Source organism: Scyliorhinus canicula, chromosome 3, assembly GCF_902713615.1.
Source record: "Scyliorhinus canicula chromosome 3, sScyCan1.1, whole genome shotgun sequence".
Classification (NCBI taxonomy): Eukaryota; Metazoa; Chordata; class Chondrichthyes; order Carcharhiniformes; family Scyliorhinidae; genus Scyliorhinus; species Scyliorhinus canicula.
The window spans coordinates 157,345,846-157,368,797 of record NC_052148.1 but is presented as its reverse complement, the minus strand read 5'-3'; the positions used below and the strand labels follow the sequence as shown (position 1 = coordinate 157,368,797).

Sequence of the window (22,952 nt, the reverse complement as noted above, 5' to 3'; positions counted from 1 at the left end):
TTCAAGCGACAGTTCATTAGGATTCAGCAAAGTCAAGTTCCTGAGAGAACGAAAAATAAGTGGGAAATATGGGGAGCCTTGGATAACGAGGGATATTGTAAACCTCGTCAAAAAGAAAAAGGAGACTTTTGTACAGTCCTGAAGGATGGGGACAGTCAAAACCTTTGAGGAGTATAGAGAAAGTAGGAAGGTACTGAAGCAGGAAATTAGGAGGGCTAGGAGGGGTCATGGAAAGTCCACGGCAGGTAGGATTAAGGTGAATCCCAAAGCTTTTTATTCATAAAACAAGAGGGTGGTGAGGGAAAAGATTGGACCACTTAAGGACAGTGGGAGGAATCTATGTGTTGAACCAGAGAAAATGGGCGACGTACTAAATGAGTACATTGCATCAATGTTCACCAAAGAAAAGTGGAGGGATAATCCGTTGCCCGACACCGATATCGTAATTGGCGATCGAGCGGAGAATCCCTATCGATGCCCAAATCGGGGGCGGGCCGGTTTTCTATTTTCTACCCTCCAAAATGGCGCCATTGCGTCGCGTGCCGCACGCTGTTTTTATGTATTGGTGCGTCGTCGGAAGGACCTCCCCTGATCTCCTCCCCCGATGGGTGAGTTCCCGACCGCACGGGGGATGTGTGGTGTCAGCGCTCGGGAACCCGCGTGGCGGCCGCGGACTGGGTCCAACGCTGCCGCAGTCGACTGGGAGCCGTGCTCCTGGCAACGAGGGCTGGGGGTCCGGTGGGGGGTGGCCAGGGGGTGACCAGGGGGGCTGTATTTGGCAGGTCCAGTCTGCGCACGGCCGGCATCATGTTGTATGGCGCGACCGCTGCAGGTCGTCGCGATGCGCATGCACGGCCATGGACCTGACCATTCTCCAGCTGTTTTTGGCACGGGAGTTGGGTGTTTTATCCGGCCGCTAGCCCCTCACTGGTCCTGGGATCGATGAGGGTTTGCCACTGATTTTGGCATCGTAACATGCCACAGGTCCCACGCTGGCGTCAGCACTTAGCTGCAAAATCAGAGAATCCAGCCTAAGGACTTTGTGGAAGATGATTCTTGGGTCGGGTATGTGGATAGTCTGGGTCATGTTGACGTCGAAAAGGAGGCGGTATTGGGTGTTTTAAAAGAATTATGGTAGATACGTCTCTTGGACGGATGGGATTAACCCAGAATACTGAAGGAAGCAAGGGAGGAAATTGCTGGGGCCTTAATTGACATCTTTATATCCTCATTGGCTACAGGTGAGATCCCAGAGGACTGGAGAATAGCTAATGTGGTACCGCTGTTTAAGAAAGGTAGCAGGGATAATCCTGGAAACCATAGGCCGGTGAGCCTCATGTCAGTAGTAGGTAAATTATTGGAGAGAATTCTCAGGGACAGGATTTATACCCATTTGGAAGCAAACGGACTCATTAGCGATAGACAGCATGGTTTTGTGAAGGGGAGGTCGTGCCTCACTAACTTGATTGCGTCTTTTGAGGAGGTGACAAAGATGATTGATGAGGGGAGGGTGATGGATGTTGTTTACATGGATTCAGCAAAGCCTTTGACAAGGTGCCTCATGGTAGACTGGTACAAAAGGTGAAGTCACACGGGATCAGAGGTGAGATGACAAGATGGATACAGAACTGGCTCAGTCATAGGAGGCAGAGAGCAGCAATGGAGGGGTGCTTTTCTGATTGGAGGGCTGTGATTATTGGTGTTCCACAGGGATCAATGCTTGAGCCTCTGTTCTTTGTAGTATTCATAAACGATTTGAAGAAAAATGTAGCTGGTCTGGTTAGTAAGTTTGCGGATGACACCAAGGTTGGCGGAGTGGCAGATAGCGTTGAGGATTGTCAGAGGATACAGCAGGACATACATAGATTGGAGACTTGGACAGAGGAATGGCAAACAGAGTTTAATGTAGACAAATGTGAGGTAATGCATTTTGGTAGGTAGGTCTAACATAGAGGGGAAATATACCATAAATGGCAAAACTCTTAGGAATATAGAAAGTCAGAGAGATCTAGGCGTGCAGGTCCACAGATCTATGAAAGTGGCAATACAAGTGGACAAGGTAGTCAAGAAGGAATCCTGGTCGACTTCCGGTTGCGGCTATGCGGAGCTAAGCCGCACATTCGGCAGCTCCCGCTTTAATAGGACTTTTGGGCTCTTTTAAGGGCCCTAAACGGCGCTGATTCGACGATTCCCAGTAGATAAAGGGGTCTGGAGCAAAACCCCCCGGTGGGGCGAGGAGAAAAACGGCAGCAGCTCCCCTGGAAAAGCGGGGGAAGGTGGACAAAATGGCGGCCGGTGGAGCCCCTGAGGAGTGGACGCAGTGGGCTGAGGAGCAGCAGGCGGCCCTTCTGCGCTATTTCACGGAGCTGAAAGGGGAGTTGTTGGAATCCCTGAAGGTGACGACGAGTAAGCTGCTGGAGACCCAGACAACCCAGGGTGCAGCGATACTGGAGTTGCAGCAGCAGGCCTCTGAGCGCGAGTAGGAGGTTTCGGCCTTCGTGGGGAAGGTGGAGATACACGAGGCACTTCATAAAAAGTGGCAAGATCGGTTCGAGGAGATGGAGCTTTGGTCACGGAGGAAGAACCTGCGGATCCTGGGCCTCGAGGAGGGGCTGTAGGGGTCGGATCTGCCGGCCTATGTGGCCGTGATGTTGAACTCGCTGGTGGGGGCCCACAGAGTACTGGCCAGGTGGCCTAAGGCGAATGAACCCCCGCAGGCGGTGCTGGTGCGGTTCCATCGGTTTAGTGATCGGGAGTGTGTTCTCCGATGGGCCAAGAAGGTGAGGAGTAGTAAGTGGGAGAATTCGGTAGTTCGTATCTACCAGGACTGGAGTGCGGAGGTGGCCAAGCGGAGAGCCGGGTTTAACCGGACGAAGGCGGTGCTCCATGGAAAGCAGGTGAAGTTCGGCATGCTGCCGCCTGCGCGCCTATGGGTCACCTACAAGGACCGGCATTACTACTTTGAGTCCCCGGAGGAAGCGTGGGCCTTTATGCAGGCTGAAAAGTTGGACTCGAACTAGAGATTGGGCGCTGTGGGAGTTTCTCTATTTTTGTATCATTTTCTATGCTGTAGCGGGTTATTCCGTTTGTTTCTGTTTTTTCTCTCGCTTTCGGACGATGTGGGTTATGGTTCTGTGTTCTAAGGGGGGTGCTGGGGTTTGTGATTGATCTGTGTCTTTGTTTGTACGGAGTTGGTGGTTGGGTTGGGACTGCTGTTTGGGAGCTGCGTTGGTGGGGTGGGGCAGTGTGAAAGCGCGGGCTTTTCTCTGGTTTCCCGTGCTGCGGGATGAGGGGGTGGAGCTGGTGGCGAGGGGTGTGGTTATTAGACCGGGTTTCCCGCGCTGAAGCGGTACCAAGGAGCTGATGCGGGGGGGAGGGGGGACCTCATATCGGGAGGGGTCGGAGTTAGAGCGGGAGCTGCCGGGGTCAGCAGAAGTCAGCTGGCTCACGGGAGTACAGCGGAGGGAGAGTCGTGGCTAGGAGGGGTCCTAGCCTGGTGGGGGGGGGGGAATCCAGGTTGCTGCTGGATTGGCCAGGGAGGAGTTGGTGGGGGTCGGGGGGTCGGGGTGCGGTTCTATCGCTGTGGGAAACGGGCCGAATGGGTGCTGGCCAGGGGCGAGCAGTCGATGGGCTATGGCTAGTCGAAAGGGTAGGGGGCGGGGTGCCTCCTGATCCGGCTGATTACGGGGTGCCCCCTGATCCGGCTGATTACGTGGAACGTGAGGGGGTTGAATGGTCCGGTTAAGCGGGCCCGGGTGTTTTCGCATCTGAAGGGGCTGAAGGTGGACGTGGCCATGCTCCAGGAGACCCACCTGAAGGTGGCGGACCAGGTCCGTCTGAGGAAGGGGTGGGTGGGGCAGGTTTTCCACTCTGGGCTCGACTTGAAGAACCTGGGGGTGACGATCCTGGTGGGGAAGAGGGTGGCGTTTGAGGCGTCTGAGGTTGTGGCTGATAGTGCCGGCAGATACGTGATGGTGAACGGTAAGCTGTAGGGGGAGAGGGTGGTGTTGGTTAATGTGTACGCCCCAAATTGGGATGATGCTGGTTTCATGAGGCGTATGTTGGGCCGCATTCCTGGCCTGAAGGTGGGGGGCTTGATGATGGGGGGCGACTTCAATATGGATCCCTACTGGATCGTTCTAGTTCAAGGACAGGCAGGAGGCCGGCGGCGGCCAAGGTGTTGAGGGGGTTTACGGACCAGTTGGGAGGAGTGGACCCCTGGAGGTTCGGGAGGCCGAGAGCTCGGGAGTACTCTTCTTTTTCTCCCATGTGCACAGGGTTTATTCCCGTATTGATTTCTTTGTTTTGAGTAGGGGACTGGTCCCGTGGGTGGAGGAGGCCGAGTATTCGGCTATTGCGATTTTGGACCATGCTCCGCATCGGGTGGATCTGGAGATGGGGAAGGTGCGGGACCAGTGCCCGCTTTGGCGTCTGGACGTGGGGTTGTTGGCTGATGAGGAGGTGTGTAGGAGGGTTCGGGGATGTATCGAGAGGTACCTCGAGGTCAATGATACTGGGGAGGTCCAGGTGGGGATGGTGTGGGAGGCTCTGAAGGCAGTGATTAGGGGGGAGCTGATCTCCATCCGAGCCCATAGGGAGAGGGGGGAGAGGAGGGAGAGACTGGTGGAGGAGCTGTTGAGTGTGGATAGGAGGTACACGGAGGCCCCGGAGGAGGGATTGCTGGGGGAGCGGCGTAGCTTGCAGGCCAAGTTTGATTTATTGACCACCAGAAAGGCGGAGACACAGTGGAGGAAGGCGCAGGGAGCGGTCTAAGAGTATGGAGAGAAGGCGAGCAGGATGCTGGCGCACCAGCTGTGTAAGCGGGACGCGGCTAGGGAGATTGGTGGAGTGAAGGATAGAGATGGGAATGTGGTGCGGCAGGGGGCAGAGGTCAATGAGGTCTTTAGGGACTTTTATAGGGAACTGTACCAGTCGGAGCCGCCGGCGGTGAGAGGGGAAATGGAGAGTTTTTTGGGCAGGCTCCGATTTCCAAGGGTGCAGGAGGAGCAGGTGGAGGGGCTGGGGGCGCCGATCGAGTTGGAGGAGCTGGTCAGAGGGATTGGCCACATGCAGTCGGGGAAGGCGCTGGGACTGGATGGGTTCCCGGTTGAATTTTATAAGAAATACATGGAGCTGCTGGGCCCCCTGTTGGTTAGGAACTTCAACGAGGCATGGGAGGGGGTTGTTCTGCCCCCGACGATGTCTTGGGTGCTAATCTCCCTGACCCTGAAGCGTGATAAGGACCCCTTGCAGTGCGGATCATACAGGCCGATTTCACTGCTGAATGTAGACGCCAAGTTGCTGGCGAAGATCTTGGCCACTAGAATAGAGGACTGTGTGCCGGGGGTGATACATGAAGGTCAGATGGGTTTTGTGAAGGGGAGGCAGCTGAACACTAACGTGCGAAGGCTGCTCAATGTGATAATGATGCCGGCAGCAGAAGGAGAGGCGGAGATTGCGGTGGCATTGGACGTGGAGAAGGCCGTTGACAGGGTTGAGTGGGGGTACTTGTGGGAGGTATTGGAGAGGTTCGGGTTTGGGGTGGGGTTTATTAAATGGGTGAGATTGCTGTACGAGGCCCCGATAGCGAGTGTAGCGACAAATAGTTGGAGGTCCGAGTACTTTAGGCTCCACGTGGGACGAGGCAGGGGTGCCCCCTGTCCCCCTTGCTTTTTGCGTTGGCAATTGAGCCTCTTGCCATGGCTCTCAGGGAGTCGAGGAGGTGGAGGAGTTTGGTGCGAAGTGGGGAGGAGCACCGAGTGTCGCTGTATGCAGACGATTTGCTGTTGTATGTAGCAGATCCGGTGGGGGGAATGCCGGAGGTGATGGAGATTCTTGCTGAGTTCGGGAGTTTCTCGGGATATAAATTGAACCTGGGCAAGAGTGAGCTGTTTGTCCTACACCCGGGAGATCAGGAGGAGGGGATTGGTAGGCTCCCGCTAAAGAGGGCAGTGAGGAGTTTTAGGTACCTCGGGGTTCAGGTGGCTAGGAGCTGGGGACTCTGCACAAGCTCAATTTTACTAGGTTGGTGGAGCAGATGGAGGAGGAATTTAAAAGGTGGGACATGCTGCCGTTGTCGTTGGCGGGTCGACAGTCCGTTAAAATGACGGTGCTCCCGAGGTTTTTGTTTTTGTTTCAGTGCCTCCCCATTTTTGTTCCGAGGGCCTTTTTTAGGAGGGTGAACAGCAGCATTCTGGGATTTGTTTGGGCGCACGGGATTCCGAGGGTAAGGAGGGTCTTTTTGGAGCGGGGCAGGGATAGAGGGGGCTGGCGCTGCCCAACCTCTCTGGGTACTATTGGGCGGCTAACGTCTCGATGGTACGTAAGTGGGTAATGGACGGGGGAGGGGGAAGCATGGAAACGGATGGAGATGGCGTCGTGTGAAGGCACGAGCCTGAAGGCACTGGTAACGGCGCCGCTGCCACTCCCTCCAACGAGGTACACTACGAGCCTGGTGGTGGCGGCTACCCTCAAAATTTGGGGCAGTGGAGGCGACACAGGGGGGAAGTGGGGGGCTCGGTGGAGGCCCCACTGCGGGGGAACCACCGGTTTGTCCCAGGGAACATGGATGGTGGGTTCCTGGGGTGGCACAGGGCGGGCATTAGGAAGTTGGGAGACATGTTTATTGACAGAAGGTTCGCGAGCCTTGGTGAACTGGAGGAGAAGTTTGAGCTCCCCCCCTGGGGAATATGTTCAGGTACCTTCAGGTCAAGGCGTTTGCTAGGCGACAGGTGAAGGGGTTCCCTTTGCTGCCCCCGCGGGGGGTAAGGGATAGGGTGCTTTCGGGGGTGTGGGTCGGGGATGGGAAGGTGTCTGACATCTACCAGGTAATGCAGGAGGTGGGGGAGACGTCGGTAGAGGAGCTGAAGGCTAAGTCGGAGGTGGAGCTGGGGGAGCAGATTGATGAGGGGACATGGGCGGACACCCTGGAGAGGGTGAACTCCTCCTCTTCATGTGCGAGGTTTAGTCTCATCCAGTTTAAGGTGCTGCACCGGGCCCACATGTCCGGATCTAGGATGAGTAGGTTCTTTGGGGGCCAAGACAGGTGCATCAGGTGTTCGGGGAGTCCAGGGAAACATGCCCATATGTTCTGGGCATGCCCGGCACTGGAGGAGTTCTGGAAGGGGGTGGCGAGGACGGTGTCGAGGGTGGTGGGATCCAGGGTCAAGCCAGGCTGGGGACTCGCAATATTTGGTGTTGGGGCGGAACCGGGAGTGCAGGAGGTGAAAGAGGCCGATGTATTGGCCTTTGCGACCCTAGTAGCCCGGCGGAGGATCTTGCTGCAGCGGAAAGATGCAAGACCTCCGAGCGTGGAGACCTGGGTTAATGACATGGCGGGATTCATTCAGCTGGAGAGGGTCAAATTCACCCTGAGGGGGTCGGTACAAGGGTTCTTTAGGAGGTGGCAGCCTTTCCTCGACTTTCTGGCTCAACGATAAGGTACTAGGTCAGCAACAGCAGCAACCCGGAGAGGGGGAGGTGGGGAACGGGGGGGCGGGGGCAGTTTTAAGGGGATAGTGTTTAAGTTAATTTGCTTATTGTTAATTTATTTTGTTGTTTATTGGGTTGGGGGGTGGTGGGGGGGGGGGGGGGGGGGGGGTTGTTATATGCGTTGTTGCGGGTGCCGGGGGGTGTTTATTATTATTATTGTTGTTATTGTTATTATTGTTCTGTTGATATATATTTTTCAAAAAATTCCAATAAAAATTATTTTAAAAAAAAAAGAAGGAATCCTGGTCAAGGAACCTTTGGGAGCTTAGCTGATTTCCACCTATTAGTTTAAGTGGGTGGACACTCGGGCTGCATTCTCGCAATTTCACAAACAACACTCATTCCAAGCATTGCAACTCAAATAAAGCACTCAGTTGATGAATAAGCCATAATGTATGCCCCTCTTGTGTCTTCAAAGATCAGGGAAGAGCTGGAAAAAACGACAGATAGTGAAAGAACAGAAGAGCTTCAAAGAATGCTTGCAAAGTGCAAGTGCACATCAATCGTCCCTCATTTAGAGGTAAAGTGCTTCATAACTTTTTAAAATTATATCAGCATAATATTGAATAAAGGGTAATGGTAGAATACTGGATATGTTACTGGACTAGTAATGCAAACCCTGCACTGTTCATTCATGGAATGTGAGCATCATTAGCAGGAACAGCATTTATTGCCCATTCCTAATTGCCCTGAAGAAAGTAGTCCTCACTACTCTATTGTGGTCCTGGGAGGGAAAGGAAGGGGTTAGAGCAGAAGTGTAGGAACTGGGTCAATCATGCTTGAGAGCCCTGGTGACCTTCCATAACAGCATTCGTATATGTCTCCCTTTATTCTCAACTGAACATTCACTGCCATGTGTTTGATGGATGGAATTTCAGAGTAAGGGTGAATGTCTTGTAAATTGATAACTAAAGGAGCGAGCAGTTGGAATAAAGCTGAGCTATATAAAACTGTGGGAAATCTGGAAGTGAGGGAGAGGGTCATGGCAGATAGTGAAATGCGGGTTGAGATTGTTGGCAATGGAATTGCAATGACAGGTGAAATGGTTGTGAACATTTCAACTGCACTGTCTGATTGATTGAGTATTTAAGCTCATTTTGGCAATAATCGAATAGTAGAAACACTGAACAGGGCAGTCACCTCCTCCCCCTCACTCCAGCGGGATTTGACGTGGGAGGGAGCATGAAATTGCATCAATGGGATTCCCTCCAGGATCTCGTCTGCCTGGCTTGTAGCAATTAACCGATCGGGTGAGCAGGGCCTCAGACGGGAAACCCACCTTTGCCCCAATTAGACCTTAAAACGTTTTTTCCCACCCAGCCTCAATTGTTAGCTGGCAGCTAATGGCGAGTTCCCTCCGCCGGCAAACAACACATCGGGAGAAGGCCGGAAAATCCTGCCTTCTCAGTCTGTATTTTGTAAAAATAGTACAAATAAGAAGAAACCAATATTAGATGCACAAGCACATAAATTTATGAAATTGGGAATTATGTGAGAATTATGCGGGACATGTACCAGTAATCACAGACACATGCAAAACGAAGTTTGCCTAGATTTATTGCTATACACTATTGCTCTCTTTTACAGTAGAATTAGAACATTATATTGAACATTATAAATTAGATTAGGCCTTCCTAGCTGCACATGATTTCCTTAGAAAAATGGGATTTTGTATGTATTTAGAAATAAGGTGTGTTTTCCCCCCTAAAATGTGATTGATGTCAACTGCATTAAAAATAAATTGTTGGTTATTTGGTTTAAGATGGAAGAAGCCCTGGCGAATGAGAAAAAATCATTTGATACTCTCAGACAATATTTAGACACAACCGGTCTTAAAAATCTCCAACCTTATTTGCTTCCAGTGTAAGTATTGCTTCTCATTATAAATATGACTGCAAAATAAATGTCTTAATACTGTGCATATTTTTACATTATGTGAAACTTTTGTCTTTGCATTTCTGGAAGTAAACCTTGCCCATCGGACAGCATATTGGAAATTCAAATTGTATGTTCAGGATGATCTTCAACTCAGTTAAAATTATGGTTGGAAAACTGCATATGACAGCCACTTAAAATTTTGAAAAATTACTATGGAGGAGCATTGACGATGTAAACGGGTGGCAACAGTCAATGGAGAACTGGACCGAGGAAGGGGGTTGGCAGCCCTACAAAGTCTCGTGGGGGGCAGAGGGAGGAAGCCAGAATTCACAGGAAATGTCAATGCTGAATGAGGTTAGGTGAAGCATGATTTTGGGGAGATCATGGGTTGTCGAAAGAAGGTCAATGTTGAAGGTAACAGAGGGAAGCTCAAGGATAATGGAGGGTGGAGGATGATGGATGGCAGTTTGAGGGTAACAGTGGTGTTGGGTGGGGGGCATGTTGCTGTTTCACAATGCTGGGAGCTGACCCGTGGTGATGGAACATAGCCTGAGGGTCATTGATAGCTGGTCCAGGGTGTTGAGGATGTGTCGAAAGCCACTTAATGTCAGGCAGGGGTGATAGAATGTGGATCAAGGGTGCTGGAGGGAAAGTCAAAGATGATTGAGGGAGGTTGTGGTTGTGATGATGGCGTCCAGTTCCAAGGTCACTGTGCAAGTGTCTATGCTATAGATAGGGTTACGTTCACAGGAAGAGTTCTGTGCAGTGAGCTTCGAGGATGGAGTTGACAAGAGTGGGGCGGGTGGAGATCAGGCTGTGGCGGTTGCTAAGAATAGAGTCCTCCATTGGTCAAAGGTATTCAGGAAAGGAAGGAGGGAGGGCCTCAAAGACTGTATTGACCAGATCTTTGCCTTTTGTTCACAGTTCACTTCAGGCAAACAAGATGGGTCACGTGCACCCAGTGCTTCTGCTAGCTCTGGTGCAGCTACAGAGGAATTAGTAGAGTGTGGCCCAGGACCATCTAGCAATCCAATCCAGCTGAAACCAGTTGGAAATATCAACTGGTCATAATTGGTCCTTGCAGAAATTGGAATCCCTACAGGGCTAGTTTAGCACAGTGGGCTAAGACAGCTGGCTTGTAATGCAGAACAAGACCAACAGTGCGGGTTCAATTCCCGTTCCAGCCTCCCCGAACAGTTGCCGGAATGTGGCGACTAGGGGCTTTTCACAGTAACTTCATTGAAGCCTACTTGTGACAATAAGCAATTATTGTTATACAGTGCAGAAGGAGGCCATGCGGCCCATCGAGTCTGCACCGACCCTTCGAAAGACCACCCTACCTACAGCTTTTGACTGGGTTTAACAGTTCAACAGGAACATTCGGCACATCACAACTGGAAACTAGTTGGCATCCCGGCTTGTCCCCTAGGGGTCCGTTTGGATCTGACTGGAACCAGTTAACTTGCACTGACTTGGATACGATTGGAATAGCTTAGTCTGGCAAGCACAAAACAGCAGCTGGTCACTGAATACAGCTAGTTACAGAGTATGAGCTTGGGAATTTGGTGGGTGAGGACATTTTAAGGATTAATTAATCTCTTTTGAAAATCTAGACTAGTTTGCGTTTAGAATTTAACTACAATTTACGGTTAAGGTTAAGTTCCTTTCAGTCTTAATCAGATATAAACAAATTCCCTACAGGAGAGACAACTGTAGTTAGTTAATTAGGTGGCTAGTTTGAGTGCTAACTCATACCTGTAGAATTTCAGCTAGTGGAGGTGGTCTTATTAAGCTCACAACATAATTAGCAATGACCAGAATAGCAATAAGGGGATGCTAGTAGTGGATCAGAGAGCTCAGGGTGCTGGGAACCAGAGGCTAGTGAGACATCCAGGTATCGGCAGGTATTCAAATCTGCTTCAGTGGTGTAACTACCAAAACTTTCTGAAGACACTAAGATAGGTGGAAAAGCAAATTGTGAGAGGGATACAAACAGATTGCAAAGAGATATTGATAGGTTAAGCAAGTGGGCAAAAAGTTGACACATAGAGTATAATGTGGGAAAAAGAAGTTCATTTTGGAAGGGAGAACAAAAGAACAGAGTATGAGAAAAACTGCAGAAAGCTGCAACACAAAGGGACTCGGGGGTACTTCTCCACGAAACACTGAAAGCTAGCACACAGCTACAGCAGGTAATCAGGAAGGATAATGGAATGTTCGCCTTATTTCAAGGGGGTTGGAGCACAAGAGTAGGCATGTCTTGCTGAAACAGTACGAGGTACTGGTGAGACGACATCTAGAGTACTGTGAGCAGTTTTGGTCCCCTTATTTAAGGAAATATATAACTTCATTGGAGGAGGTTCAGAGAAGTTTAACGAGGATGATCCCCAGTATAGACGGATTGTTTTGTGAGCAAAGGTTTAACAGGCTTGGACTGTAGTCATGGGAATTTAGAAGAATGAGGGGTGATTTCATTGAAACATGTATGATTCTTAAGGGGTTTGACAGGGTAAATGCTGAGAGGATATTTCCTCTCATGGGAGAGTCTAGGACCAGAGGGCATAGTCTCAGAATAAAGGGGTGCCAATTTAAGACTGAGATGTGAAGAAATTTCTTCTCCATAGAATCTCTGCAGTGCAGAAGGAGGCCATTCTGCACCGACCCTCCGAAAGAGCACCCGGAGGAAACCCAAGCAGACACGGGGAGAACGTGCAAACTCTACACAGATAGTCACCCAAGGCTGGAATCGAACCCCGGGGCCCTGACGCTGTGAGACAGCAGTGCCACCCACTGTGCCGCCGTGCACTCAGAGGGTTATGGGTCTTTGGAACACCTTTCCACAAAGAACTGTGAGGGCAGAGTCCTTGTGTATATTTAAGGTGCGATAGATTATTGAGTAAAGGAATAAAAGGTTACTGGGAAAGAGAAGGAAAGTGGATTACCTATGAGGTAATGGTGGCCGTCGACTTCCCTACTCACCCTTGTTGCTTGATGTGCTGTGCTCCTGCTGCATAAATAACTAATTTTCTGGGTGCCGCATGGCAGCCCAATGAGTGGCAGTGTCACTCACTACTGGTTCCGCTACTGATAACCTCACCAGTACCAAACGATTCAGCTCTACGTCAATGTTTCTCACAAGGACCCTCTCCCTTTGTTCCCAGTATGCCTTGACATTAACATGGGACCTGGAATCACAGGAGCATGACAGCTTGGGCAGGTTGGTCAAAACAAACCAGCAGCTAGTTGACAAATTTCAGAGCCAATCACTAAATTTTCTGTGGTCAATTATTTGTTTTATAGCCAATTATTTACAAGAGCAAATATTGTCGATTCTTATAAGGTTATTGCACAGAAATGTTGAATTAAACGTGACTTTTGAACAATCAGTAATTTAGGATACTGTACAATATATGGAACGGTTAAATTTTGACATTTTTAATTAAACGTCTTATTCATGATTTTTATGTTGTGTATTTTTCAGGAAGAGCATAAATAATATGTATTCAACAACCACAAAATGCAATGTTCGTTTGAAATATGGTCCAGTTTATCAGATGAAAATAAAATATTTCAGTGTTGAAGAACTTCAATCAATTCTTTACGAGTTGGTGACCATGGTAAAAGAAGGTATTCGAGTCTCATTGTGATAACTATTCACAAAACATCCATAGAAAGGTGACTCTCAGACGGCCGGGGGGGGGGGGGGGGGGGGGGGGGGAGGAGGAGAGCATGCCAGGAGGCAGAGTAATCGGATACGAAAGAGAAAATGATGGAAAATCTCAGCTTTCTATCCAGAGTAATTGGTCACCCTACCCGATAATGATATTCCCTCCCGGCTGGCTGGCAGCTCCGGAGAATCCCCCACATTCAATTTCCTCCTGGGGTAAAGACTTAAAACAATGGAGGTCTGTAATCTTTTTTTTAATCATCCGCTGTGAAGGTTTAGGAAGACGATTTGTTATTGTTTGATCTTACCAGTAGCAGATTTCACACTCCAGTCACGGTGCGATAGTGAAGTCCTGGTACAGTTCCTCGGGTAGAGAGGTCAAGGTTAACTTGCCTCTGCTTGGTGGTGATTCTTAGACAGGATCTTTTTTCTTCATTGGGCGAGGTGTTCCTGTCTCTGAGAAGACTATACTTATTAAATCTCCTTTTCAGAGGATGCAACAAACAAATGGGGATAAAAGGGGAACCTGTAGATGTGGTGCACTTAGATATTCAAAAGGCTTTTTAATTAAGGTACTATTTTAAAGTTTACTGCGCAACTTAAAGGTTCTTGGTGTAGGGAGAAACATATTATCATGGATAGAGGATTCGCTACTTAACCTGAAGCAGAGAGTAGGGCTAAATGAGTATTTTTTGGATTTGCAAACTGAAAATAGTCGAGTACCATGGGGATCAGTGCTGGGACATCAACTATTTACAATCTATATCAATACCTTGCATGAAGGGACCAAATGTATAATAGCTAAATTTGCTGATGACACTATAGATAGGAAAACAAATTGTCAAGAGGAAGTAGGATATCTACAGGGGGATCTCAATAGGTGAAGTGAGTAGGCACATGTTTGACATATGGGGCGGGATTCCCCGACCTCCCGCCGGGTCAGAGAATTGCCCGGGGCCGGCGTCAATCCTGCCCCCGCCGTGTCCCGAATTCTCTGCCACCCGAGATTCGGCGGGGGTGGGAATCGTGCTGCGCCAGTCAAGGGCCCCCCGCGGCGATTCTCCGGCCCGCGATGGGCCGAAGTTCCGCCGCTGACAAGCCTCTCCCGCTGGCGTGGATTAAACCACCTACCTTACCGGCGGGATTGGCGGCGCGGGCAGGCGCCGGGGTCCTGGGGGGGGGGGCGGGGGGGCGATCTGACCCTGGGGGGTGCTCCCACGGTGCCCTGGCCAGCGATCAAGGCCCACCAATCGGCAGGCGGGCCTGTGTCGCGGGAGAACTGTTTTTCTTCCGCCGTTGCCATGGTCTTCACCATGGCGGAGGAGAAAGAGACCCCCTCCCCTGCGCATGCGCCGGTATGACGTCAGCAGCCGCTGATGCTCCGGCGCATGTGCACTTGTTCGCCGACCGGCGAAGTCCTTTCGGCTCCAAAGGCCGTTCACGCCAGCCGGCGGAGCGGGAACCACTCCGGCGCGGGCCTAGCTCCTCAATGTGAGGGCTTGGCCCTTAAAGGTGCGGAGACATCCGCACCTTTGGGGCGGCCCGACGCCGGAGTGGTTCACGCCAAATCCAACACGCCGTGACCCCCGCCCGCCGGGTAGGGGAGAATCCCGGCCATGGATTGTAATATGGGAAAATGGTAACTTTCCCACTTTGGAGGTAAGAATAGAAAGAAAGTACACTGTTTAAATGGAGAGAGATTGCAGTTAATGGTCTGGGCATCCTGGTATGTCAATAACAAAAGATTAATCTGCAGATATAGAAAGTGATTATGAAGGAAAATGGAATATTGGTGTTTATTGCAAAGGGAATAGAATGTAACAAGGGAAATTTTAATGCAGTTGTACAAGGCTTTAATGCGACCACATCTGGAGTACTGTGTGCAGCCTTATTCTCCTTATGTGAGGTAAGGATATTAGAAGTAATTCAGAAAGGTTCGCTCAATTGATAACTGGAGGGATTAACTAATGAGGAAAGGCTGGATAGTTTGGGCCTGTATCCATTGGAGTTTGGAAGAGTGAGAGGGATCTTATTGAAACATGAGGTGGATTCTCCATTTGAGAGACCAAGGGTGGGTTTCTTAATCTAGTGCGGCACACCGTCGGGATGCTCCGATTCGCCGGCTGGTCAATGGAGTTTCCCATTGTGGGGCAGCCTCACGCCGTCAGGAAATCCCCGGGCTGCCGGCAAAATGGAAAATCCCGACGACGTAGAATTCAGCCCCACGTTTTGACGCTGGGACTGAATCGGGGGTGTTCCCAGTCCTGATGGGGGCGTAGGTGCCAAACCATTCAGGACAAGCTAATAGGCCAGCAGTCACGCCACGTGGAACTCATGCAATTCCAACGCATGCTGCTGTGTGATTCGCTGGGATGGGGATTGGCATTGGAGAGCTTTACAAGCTGCAGCTACATATAAACACTCCACTCTCCACAGATACATCTATGCACAGAGCCCTTGGAAATTCAGGACAGGTCCCCACTCGGCGCCTGTAAGGACCCCATGGTGTAGAAGCTCAGGGCGACCATCACTTCGACGGCCACCGGAAGTGGGTGTCCTCCCCCATACCCCGCGATTTCAGGTGCGCCATGATCTGGCAAAGATGTTGCACTGTCTCCCTGCTAAGCCTGAGTCTTCGGCGACATGCTCAGGCCACATGGGTACTGGTGGCTGGCGCTACCCATGCCAGCAATACGCTCTCTGGCCCCTGTCCTGTGCCCTCCTTTGTGGTCTGTTGTGGGTGTCTTCCTTGGGTGGGCTGTGTGATACCCTGGGGGGGGGGTCACGATGTCCCACCACCTAGCGAAATGCTTGGTGGCAATCGGGTGGGTAGGTTGGGGCTGGGTGAGGGGGGACTGTAACTCAGGTGTGCCGTGGGTCCTGTGTGCAATGTATGGGTTGTGCCTACCTGTCTGGGGGAGGATGGATGGGAGCAGATGCACAGTGGGCAGGCGGTGACAGCCAGTGGTCCTGCAGGGTGAGCTAGCTGATGTTGTCACTGGCGGGTCTCTGAACGAACACAGGAAATCCTGAAGAGGGAGGGTGAACAGCCAGAGGTCGTAGTACACATAGGTACTAACGACATAGGCAGGAAGAGTGATGAGGTCCTACAGAAGGAGTTCAGGGAGTTAGGCAGTAAGCTAAAAAGCACGACTTCTAGGGTTGTAATCTCAGGATTACTCCCTGTGCCACATGCCAGTGAGGCTAGAAATAGGAGGACAGTGCAGCTAAACACATGGCTAAAGTGCCAGCACGTCCTTTCTTAGGTAAGGAGACCAAAACTGAACACAATACTCCAGGTGTGGCCTCACTAACACCTTATACAATTGCAGCATAACCTCCCTAGTCTTAAACTCCATCCCTCTAGCAATGAAGGACAAAACTCCATTCGCCTTCTTAATCACCTGTAAACCAACTTTTTGAGACTCATGCATTAGCACACCCAGGTCTCTCTGCACAGCAGAGGGAGGGTTTCAGATTTCTGGACCATTGGGATTTCTTCCGGGGCAGATGGGACCTGTACAAGAAGGACTGGTTGCATCTAAACTGGAGGGGCATCAATATCCTGGCTGTGAGGCTTGCTAGAGTCACTCAGGAGGATTTAAACTAGTATGGCAGGGGGTTGGGAACAAGAGCATTCGCTGAGAAGGTGTCATAACTGAAGGGGAAATACAAAACAAAAATAACAACATCACCCTCAGGCAGAGGAAAAAAGATGACAAGTGTGAAAAGGGAAGTGGTCAATGCAGGACTGGGGGTGTTGTACCTAAATGTGCGCAGTATACGGAACAAGGTAAATGAACTTGTTACGCACATTGAAATTGGCCGGTACGATGTTGTGGGGATCACAGAGCTGTGGCTGCAAGGGGATGAGGGCTGGGATCTAAATATACAAGGATATGTTCTATCGAAAGGACAGGCAGATGGGCAAAGGGGGTGAGTTTACATTGATGTAAGGAATGAAGTTAAATCATAAGAACTAGGAGTAGGCCATCTGGCCCCTCGAGCCTGCTCCGCCATTCAATGAGATCAAGGCTAATCTTTTGTGGACTCAGCTCCACTTTCCGGCCTGAACACCATAACCCTTAATCCCTTTATTCTTCAAAAAACTATCTATCTTTATCTTAAAAACATTTAATGAAGGAGCCTCAACTGCTTCACTGGGCAAGGAATTCCATAGATTCACAACCCTTTGGGTGAAGAAGTTCCTCTTGAGCTCAGTCCTAAATCCTAGGGGCAGCACGGTGGCCTAGTGGTTTGCACAACCGCTTCACGGCGCTGAGGTCCCAGGTTCGATCCCGGCTCTGGGTCACTGTCCGTGTGGAGTTTGCACATTCTCCCTGTGTCTGCGTGGGTTTCGCCCCCACAACCCAAAAATGTGCACAGTAGGTGGATTGGCCATGCTAAATTGCCCCTTAATTGGAAAAAATAATTGGGTAATCTAAATTTTTTTTTTTTTTAATTGTTAAGGGGCAGCAGGGTAGCATGGTGGTTAGCATAAATGCTTCACAGCTCCAGGGTCCCAGGTTCGATTCCCGGCTGGGTCACTGTCTGTGTGGAGTCTGCACGTCCTCCCCCTGTGTGCATGGGTTTCCTCCGGGTGCTCCGGTTTCCTCCCACAGTCCAAAGATGTGCGGGTTAGGTGGATTGGCCATGCTAAATTGCCCATAGTGTCCTAATAAAAGTAAGGTTAAGGGGGGGGTTGTTGGGTTACGGGTATAGGGTGGATACGTGGGTTTGAGTAGGGTGATCATGGCTCGGCACAACATTGAGGGCCGAAGGGCCTGTTCTGTGCTGTACTGTTCTATGTTCTACTCCCCCTTATTTTGAGGCTATGCCCCCTGGTTCTGCTTTCACCCACCAGTGGAAACAACCTGCCCGCATCTATCCTAGCTATTCCCTTCATAATTTTAAATGTTTCTATAAGATTCCCCCCCCCCCAGGCGCATCCTTCTAAATTCCAACGAGTACAGTCCCAGTCTACTCAACTTCTCGTAATCCAACCCCTTCAGCTCTGGGATTAATTTAGTGAATCTCCTCTGCACACACGCAGTGCCAGCACGTCCTTTCTCAGGTAAGGAGACCAAAACTGAGCACAATACTCCAGGTGTGTGGTCTCACTAACAGTTTATACAATTGCAGCATAACCTCCTTAGTCTTAAACTCCATCCCTCTAGCATTGAAGGACAAAACTCCATTTGCCTTCTTAATCACCTGTTGCACATGTCAACCAACTTTTTGAGACTCATGCACTAGCACACCCAGGTCTCTCTGCACAGCAGCATACTTTAATATTTTATCATTTAAATAATAATCCTTTTTGCTGTTATTCCTACCAAATGGGCTGTTTAGCACACTGGGCTAAATCACTGGCTTTGAAAGCAGACAATGGCAGGCCAGCAGCACGGTTCAATTCTCGTATCAACCTCCCGAACAGGTGCTGGAATGTGGAGACGAGGGGCTTTTCACAGTAACTTCATTTGAAGCCTGCTTGTAACAATAAGCGATTTTCATTTCATTTCAAATGGATAACCTCATATTTGTCAATATTGTATTCCATCTGCCAGACCCTAGCCCATTCACTTAACCTATCCAAATCCCTCTGCAGATTTCCGGTATCCTCTGCATTTTTTGCTTTACCACTCATCTTAGTGTCGTCTGCAAACTTGGACACATTGCCCTTGGTCCCCAACTCCAAATCATCTATGTAAATTGTGAACAGTTGTGGGCCCAACACGGATCCCTGAGGGACAGCACTAGCTGTCTGATTGCCAACCAGAGAAACACCCATTAATCCCCACTCTTTGCTTTCTATTAATTAACTAACTATTCATGCTACTACTTTACCCTTAATGCCATGCACCTTTATCTTATGCAGCAACCTTTTGTGTGGCACCTTGTCAAAAGCTTTCTGGAAATCCAGATATACCACATCCATTGGCTCCCCGTTATCTACCGCACTGGTAACGTCCCCAAAAAATTCCACTAAATTAGTTGGGCACAACCTGCCCTTTATGAACCCATGCTGCGTCTGCCCAATGGGACAATTTCCATCCAGATGCCTCGCTATTTCTTCCTTGATGATAGATTCCAACATGTTCCCTACTACCGAAGTTAAGCTAACTGGCCTATAATGACCTGCTTTCTGCCTACCTCCTTTTTTAAACAGTGGTGTCACGTTTGCTAATTTCAAATCCGCCGGAACCACCCCAGAGTCTAATGAATTTTGGTAAATTATCACTAGTGCATTTGCAATTTTCCTAGCCACCTCTTTTAGCACTCTGGGATGCATTCCATCAGGGCCAGGAGACTTGTCTGCCTTTAGCCCCATTAGCTTGCCCATCACTACCTCCTTAGTGATAACAATCATCTCGATAGCAAGGAGTGATATAAGATCAGAAGGCATAGAAATCTGTGGGTAGAGTTGAGGAATCTCAAAGCTAAAAAGATCCTGATGGGAGTTCTGTACAGGTCCCTAGCAGTAGTCAGGAGGTGGGGCAGAAAATAAATCAGGAAATAGGAAAGGCATGTAAAAAAGGTAATATTACAATAATCGGGGATTTCAATATGCAGGTGGACTGGGAAATTCAGGTTGGTAGTGGATCCCAAGAAAAGGAATTTGTGGAATGTCTAAGAGATCATTTTTTGGAGCAGCTTGTGACTGAGCCTATTAAGGAACAGACAATTCTGGATTTGGTTATGTGTAATGAGGCAGACTTGATTGGGGTACTTAAGGTGAAGGATCCCTTCGGGAGCAGTGACCACCATATGATAGAGTTTACCCTGCAGTTTGAGAGGGAGAAGCTGCAATCAGATGTCGCTGGAATTACAGTTAAATAAGGGTAACTACAAAGACATGAGGGAGGAGCTGGCCAGAGTTGATTGGAAAGGGAGCCTAACAGGGAAGACAGTGGAACAGCAATGGCAGGCGTTTTGGGGGGTTATTCGGGAGGACAACAGAAATTCATCCCAAGGAGGAGGAAACATGCTAACGGGAGGACAAGGCATCCATGGCTGACGAAGGAAGTCAAGGAGAGCATAAAAGCAAAAGAAAAAGCTTACAAAGTGGCGAGGATTAGTGGGAAGCCTTTAAAAGTGAGCAGAGGACAACTAAAAAAGCAATAAGGGGGGAGAAGATGAAATATGAGTGCAAGCTAGCTAGTAATATAAAAAAAGATGGGACGAGGTCAGTCACGTGGCCGGTGACACTCTGCACATTTACGGTACACAGTGGGCAGTCAGCAAAGTGCGTAGCCAAATGGCTGCCTTGCAGACTGTGGCAGTGGCAGCCCATACCCAGACACCCCAGTCCCGGGGGGGGACACTTTGACCCCAGGGCCCATCTCCTGGTCACCCCGAGCTATTTCCCCCGGCCCTGGGAGACACTCCCCAGCCAGCGGCAAAACTGTCAGGCCATTGTTGCGGTTTTGGAAACTTTTTTTACCTCCTGTCCCTCCCTCAGCAGCCACGGTGCTCAGTCCCCATTTTTAAATAGCACAAGTGGACCGCGACGGCATCACTTCTACCAGGCGGAGATGGAGCATCGTCGGAGGCCGGAGTCTACCATCTTCATTCATTCACCCGAGGAAGGAGGTAGTGATTTGAAACAAACCTGTTGGACTTTAATCTGGTGTTGTAAGACTTCTTACTCTGAAAATGGAGATTAGGATAAATGTTTTGTCTCAGATAATCTTTAGTCTGTGGAATTCTCATCTTCAGAAAATTGTGGAGGCTGGGTCTGTGAATATATTCAAGGCTGAGTTAGATAGATTTTTGAATAACAAGGGAGTCGGGGGTTATGTGGGGGTTGGACAGGAATGTGCAGTTGAGATCACAACCTGATCTCCATGATCTGATTGAATGGCAGAGCAAGCTCAAAGAGCTGAATGGTCTATTCCTGTTCCTTAGTCCTATGTTTCTATCTTCCAGGGGAAATTATTCCAATTTATTTAGTCTATCCTTTCCTATTTTAGTGACATTAAACATACACTTCAGATAATGGAGCGCCCAGAACTGCAGATACGACTGCAACCAACAGAGTATAGATTGACTTGTCTAGATTGACTTCTACTTGTATACACTTGTTATATTAAGGTGTACTCACATGTTCATGTGAGTACACCTACAACATGGACTGCGTGAGTACGGAGACAACATTTCTATCCCCCATGAACATTACGTTTGGCCCAAATGTATGACAGACTTGAAACTCAGTAGACAGAAGTGTTTTCACTCTGTGATAGTTAAGTGAAACATATTTGCCTAAATATTCCAGTGATTCCAGTGCCTAAATATTCCAGTGTATAACATGATTTATCATCATTAATGGTTGTATCCTTTTCATTTAACTACCAGGTGATGATAATGCCTTAGATGCTGCTGAATTCGGAAGAGCCACCTCTTCTGCAGCATTAAAGGAACTCTTTTGTCTTCTCACGCCTTACTTTTTAGATTGCAGTTTTGATCCGGTAATGCATTCTAAAAATATTCTTCTGGTTTTGATTCTTCTGGTTTTAAATAGAAAGTTTGGAAGTCTGATTTTAACTTGTGTTATTCAAAGGATCTGCTGAAGAAGATTGAATGCCCAGGCTCGATTAAACTTTGTCAAGATGTAAAGGATTTGGCTGGAACTTCAGAGTATTATGTGGGCGATGGTGAGAATGTGATGAAGGATCGCCTATTTATTCGGGTATGGTGTGTCACATTTAGTCAATACCATCAACATGTCCTTGAGTTTTATTTTTATGTCTCTTGCACTGGAATACTATGACCAAATTTGAACAAAATAAAGGATGTCTTAAGGTTACATAGATTGGTTACAACACAGAAACGAGGCCATTCGGCCTGTTGTGTTCATGCTGGTCCTCTGAAAGAGAAATTCACTATGTTCCTCTCCCCTGTAGCCCTACACACTAGTTCTTCATAGATAATGATCCAATTCTGTTTTCAATCCCTCGACTGAACCGCCACTCTTAGGCGGTTCATTCCAGATCCTAATCACTCCCTGTGTAAAAAAAGGTCTTTCCTTATTTGCCATTGCTTCTTTTGCCTTCAATGTGTCCTTTAGTTCTCAATCCTTTCACCAGTGGGAACAGTGCCTATTCTCTCTAATGATTCTATCCAGACCCTTCATGATTTTGAAGACCTCAATCAAACCTCACAACCTTTTCTTCTCCAAGAAGAAGATTCCCAGCTTCTCCAGTCTGTCTGCGTAAATGAAGCCATCATCCCTGGAACCTTTCAGCATAATGACATCATATACCTTACTAAAGTGCGGTGCCCAGAACTAGATGCAATTCTCCAGTGAGACCAAACCACTATTTTGTAAAGGTTAAACCTAACGTACTTGCTTTTTTAACCCATGTCCCTATCTATAAAGCCCAGAATGCTGTTAGTATTATTTTTTTATTTAGAGTGCCCAATTATTTATTTTCCAATTAAGGGGCAATTTAGCGTGGCCAATCCACCTAACCTGCACATCTTTGGGTTGTGGGGGAGAAACCCACTCAGACATGGGGAGAATGTGCAAACTCCACACGGACAGTGACCCAGGGCCAGGTTTCGAACCTGAGTCCTCAACGCCGCAGTCCCAGTGCTAGCCACTGAGCCACATGCCGCCCTTGCTGCCAGTATTATTATTTTTTAAACGTATTTATCCAAAGTTTTTCAAAAAGTTTTACAGAACACTCTAAAAAGGAAAATAATACAAAGAGAAAAAGGGCAGCATGTCAACCAAACAGAACAACTTAACCCTCTAAACGATAAACAGTTTAACAAATTAACACCCAACTCAAAACAAAATCGGGCGAGCGCCCCTTTTAAAAAGGAAAAGAAACCACCCCCCGGGTTGCTGCTGCTGTTGACCTCCACCTAACGTTCCGCGAGAAAGTCAAGGAACGTTTGCCACCGCCCGGAG

At 49.0% G+C, this 22,952-nt stretch overlaps 1 protein-coding gene across 3 annotated transcripts in view; it reads left to right on the top strand.

Annotated features, from left to right (window-relative positions):
• The window catches only part of LOC119963043, a 133,502-nt gene that overhangs the window by 22,738 nt on the left and 87,812 nt on the right, over positions 1-22,952 (top strand). For all 3 annotated transcript variants that reach the window (XM_038791551.1, XM_038791552.1, XM_038791550.1), the window contains 5 exons: positions 7,910-8,011; positions 9,254-9,354; positions 12,851-12,996; positions 21,392-21,504; positions 21,597-21,725. In XM_038791551.1, coding sequence (XP_038647479.1) covers positions 7,910-8,011; positions 9,254-9,354; positions 12,851-12,996; positions 21,392-21,504; positions 21,597-21,725 — 591 coding nt within the window. The remainder of the gene's footprint in view (positions 1-7,909; positions 8,012-9,253; positions 9,355-12,850; positions 12,997-21,391; positions 21,505-21,596; positions 21,726-22,952) is intronic.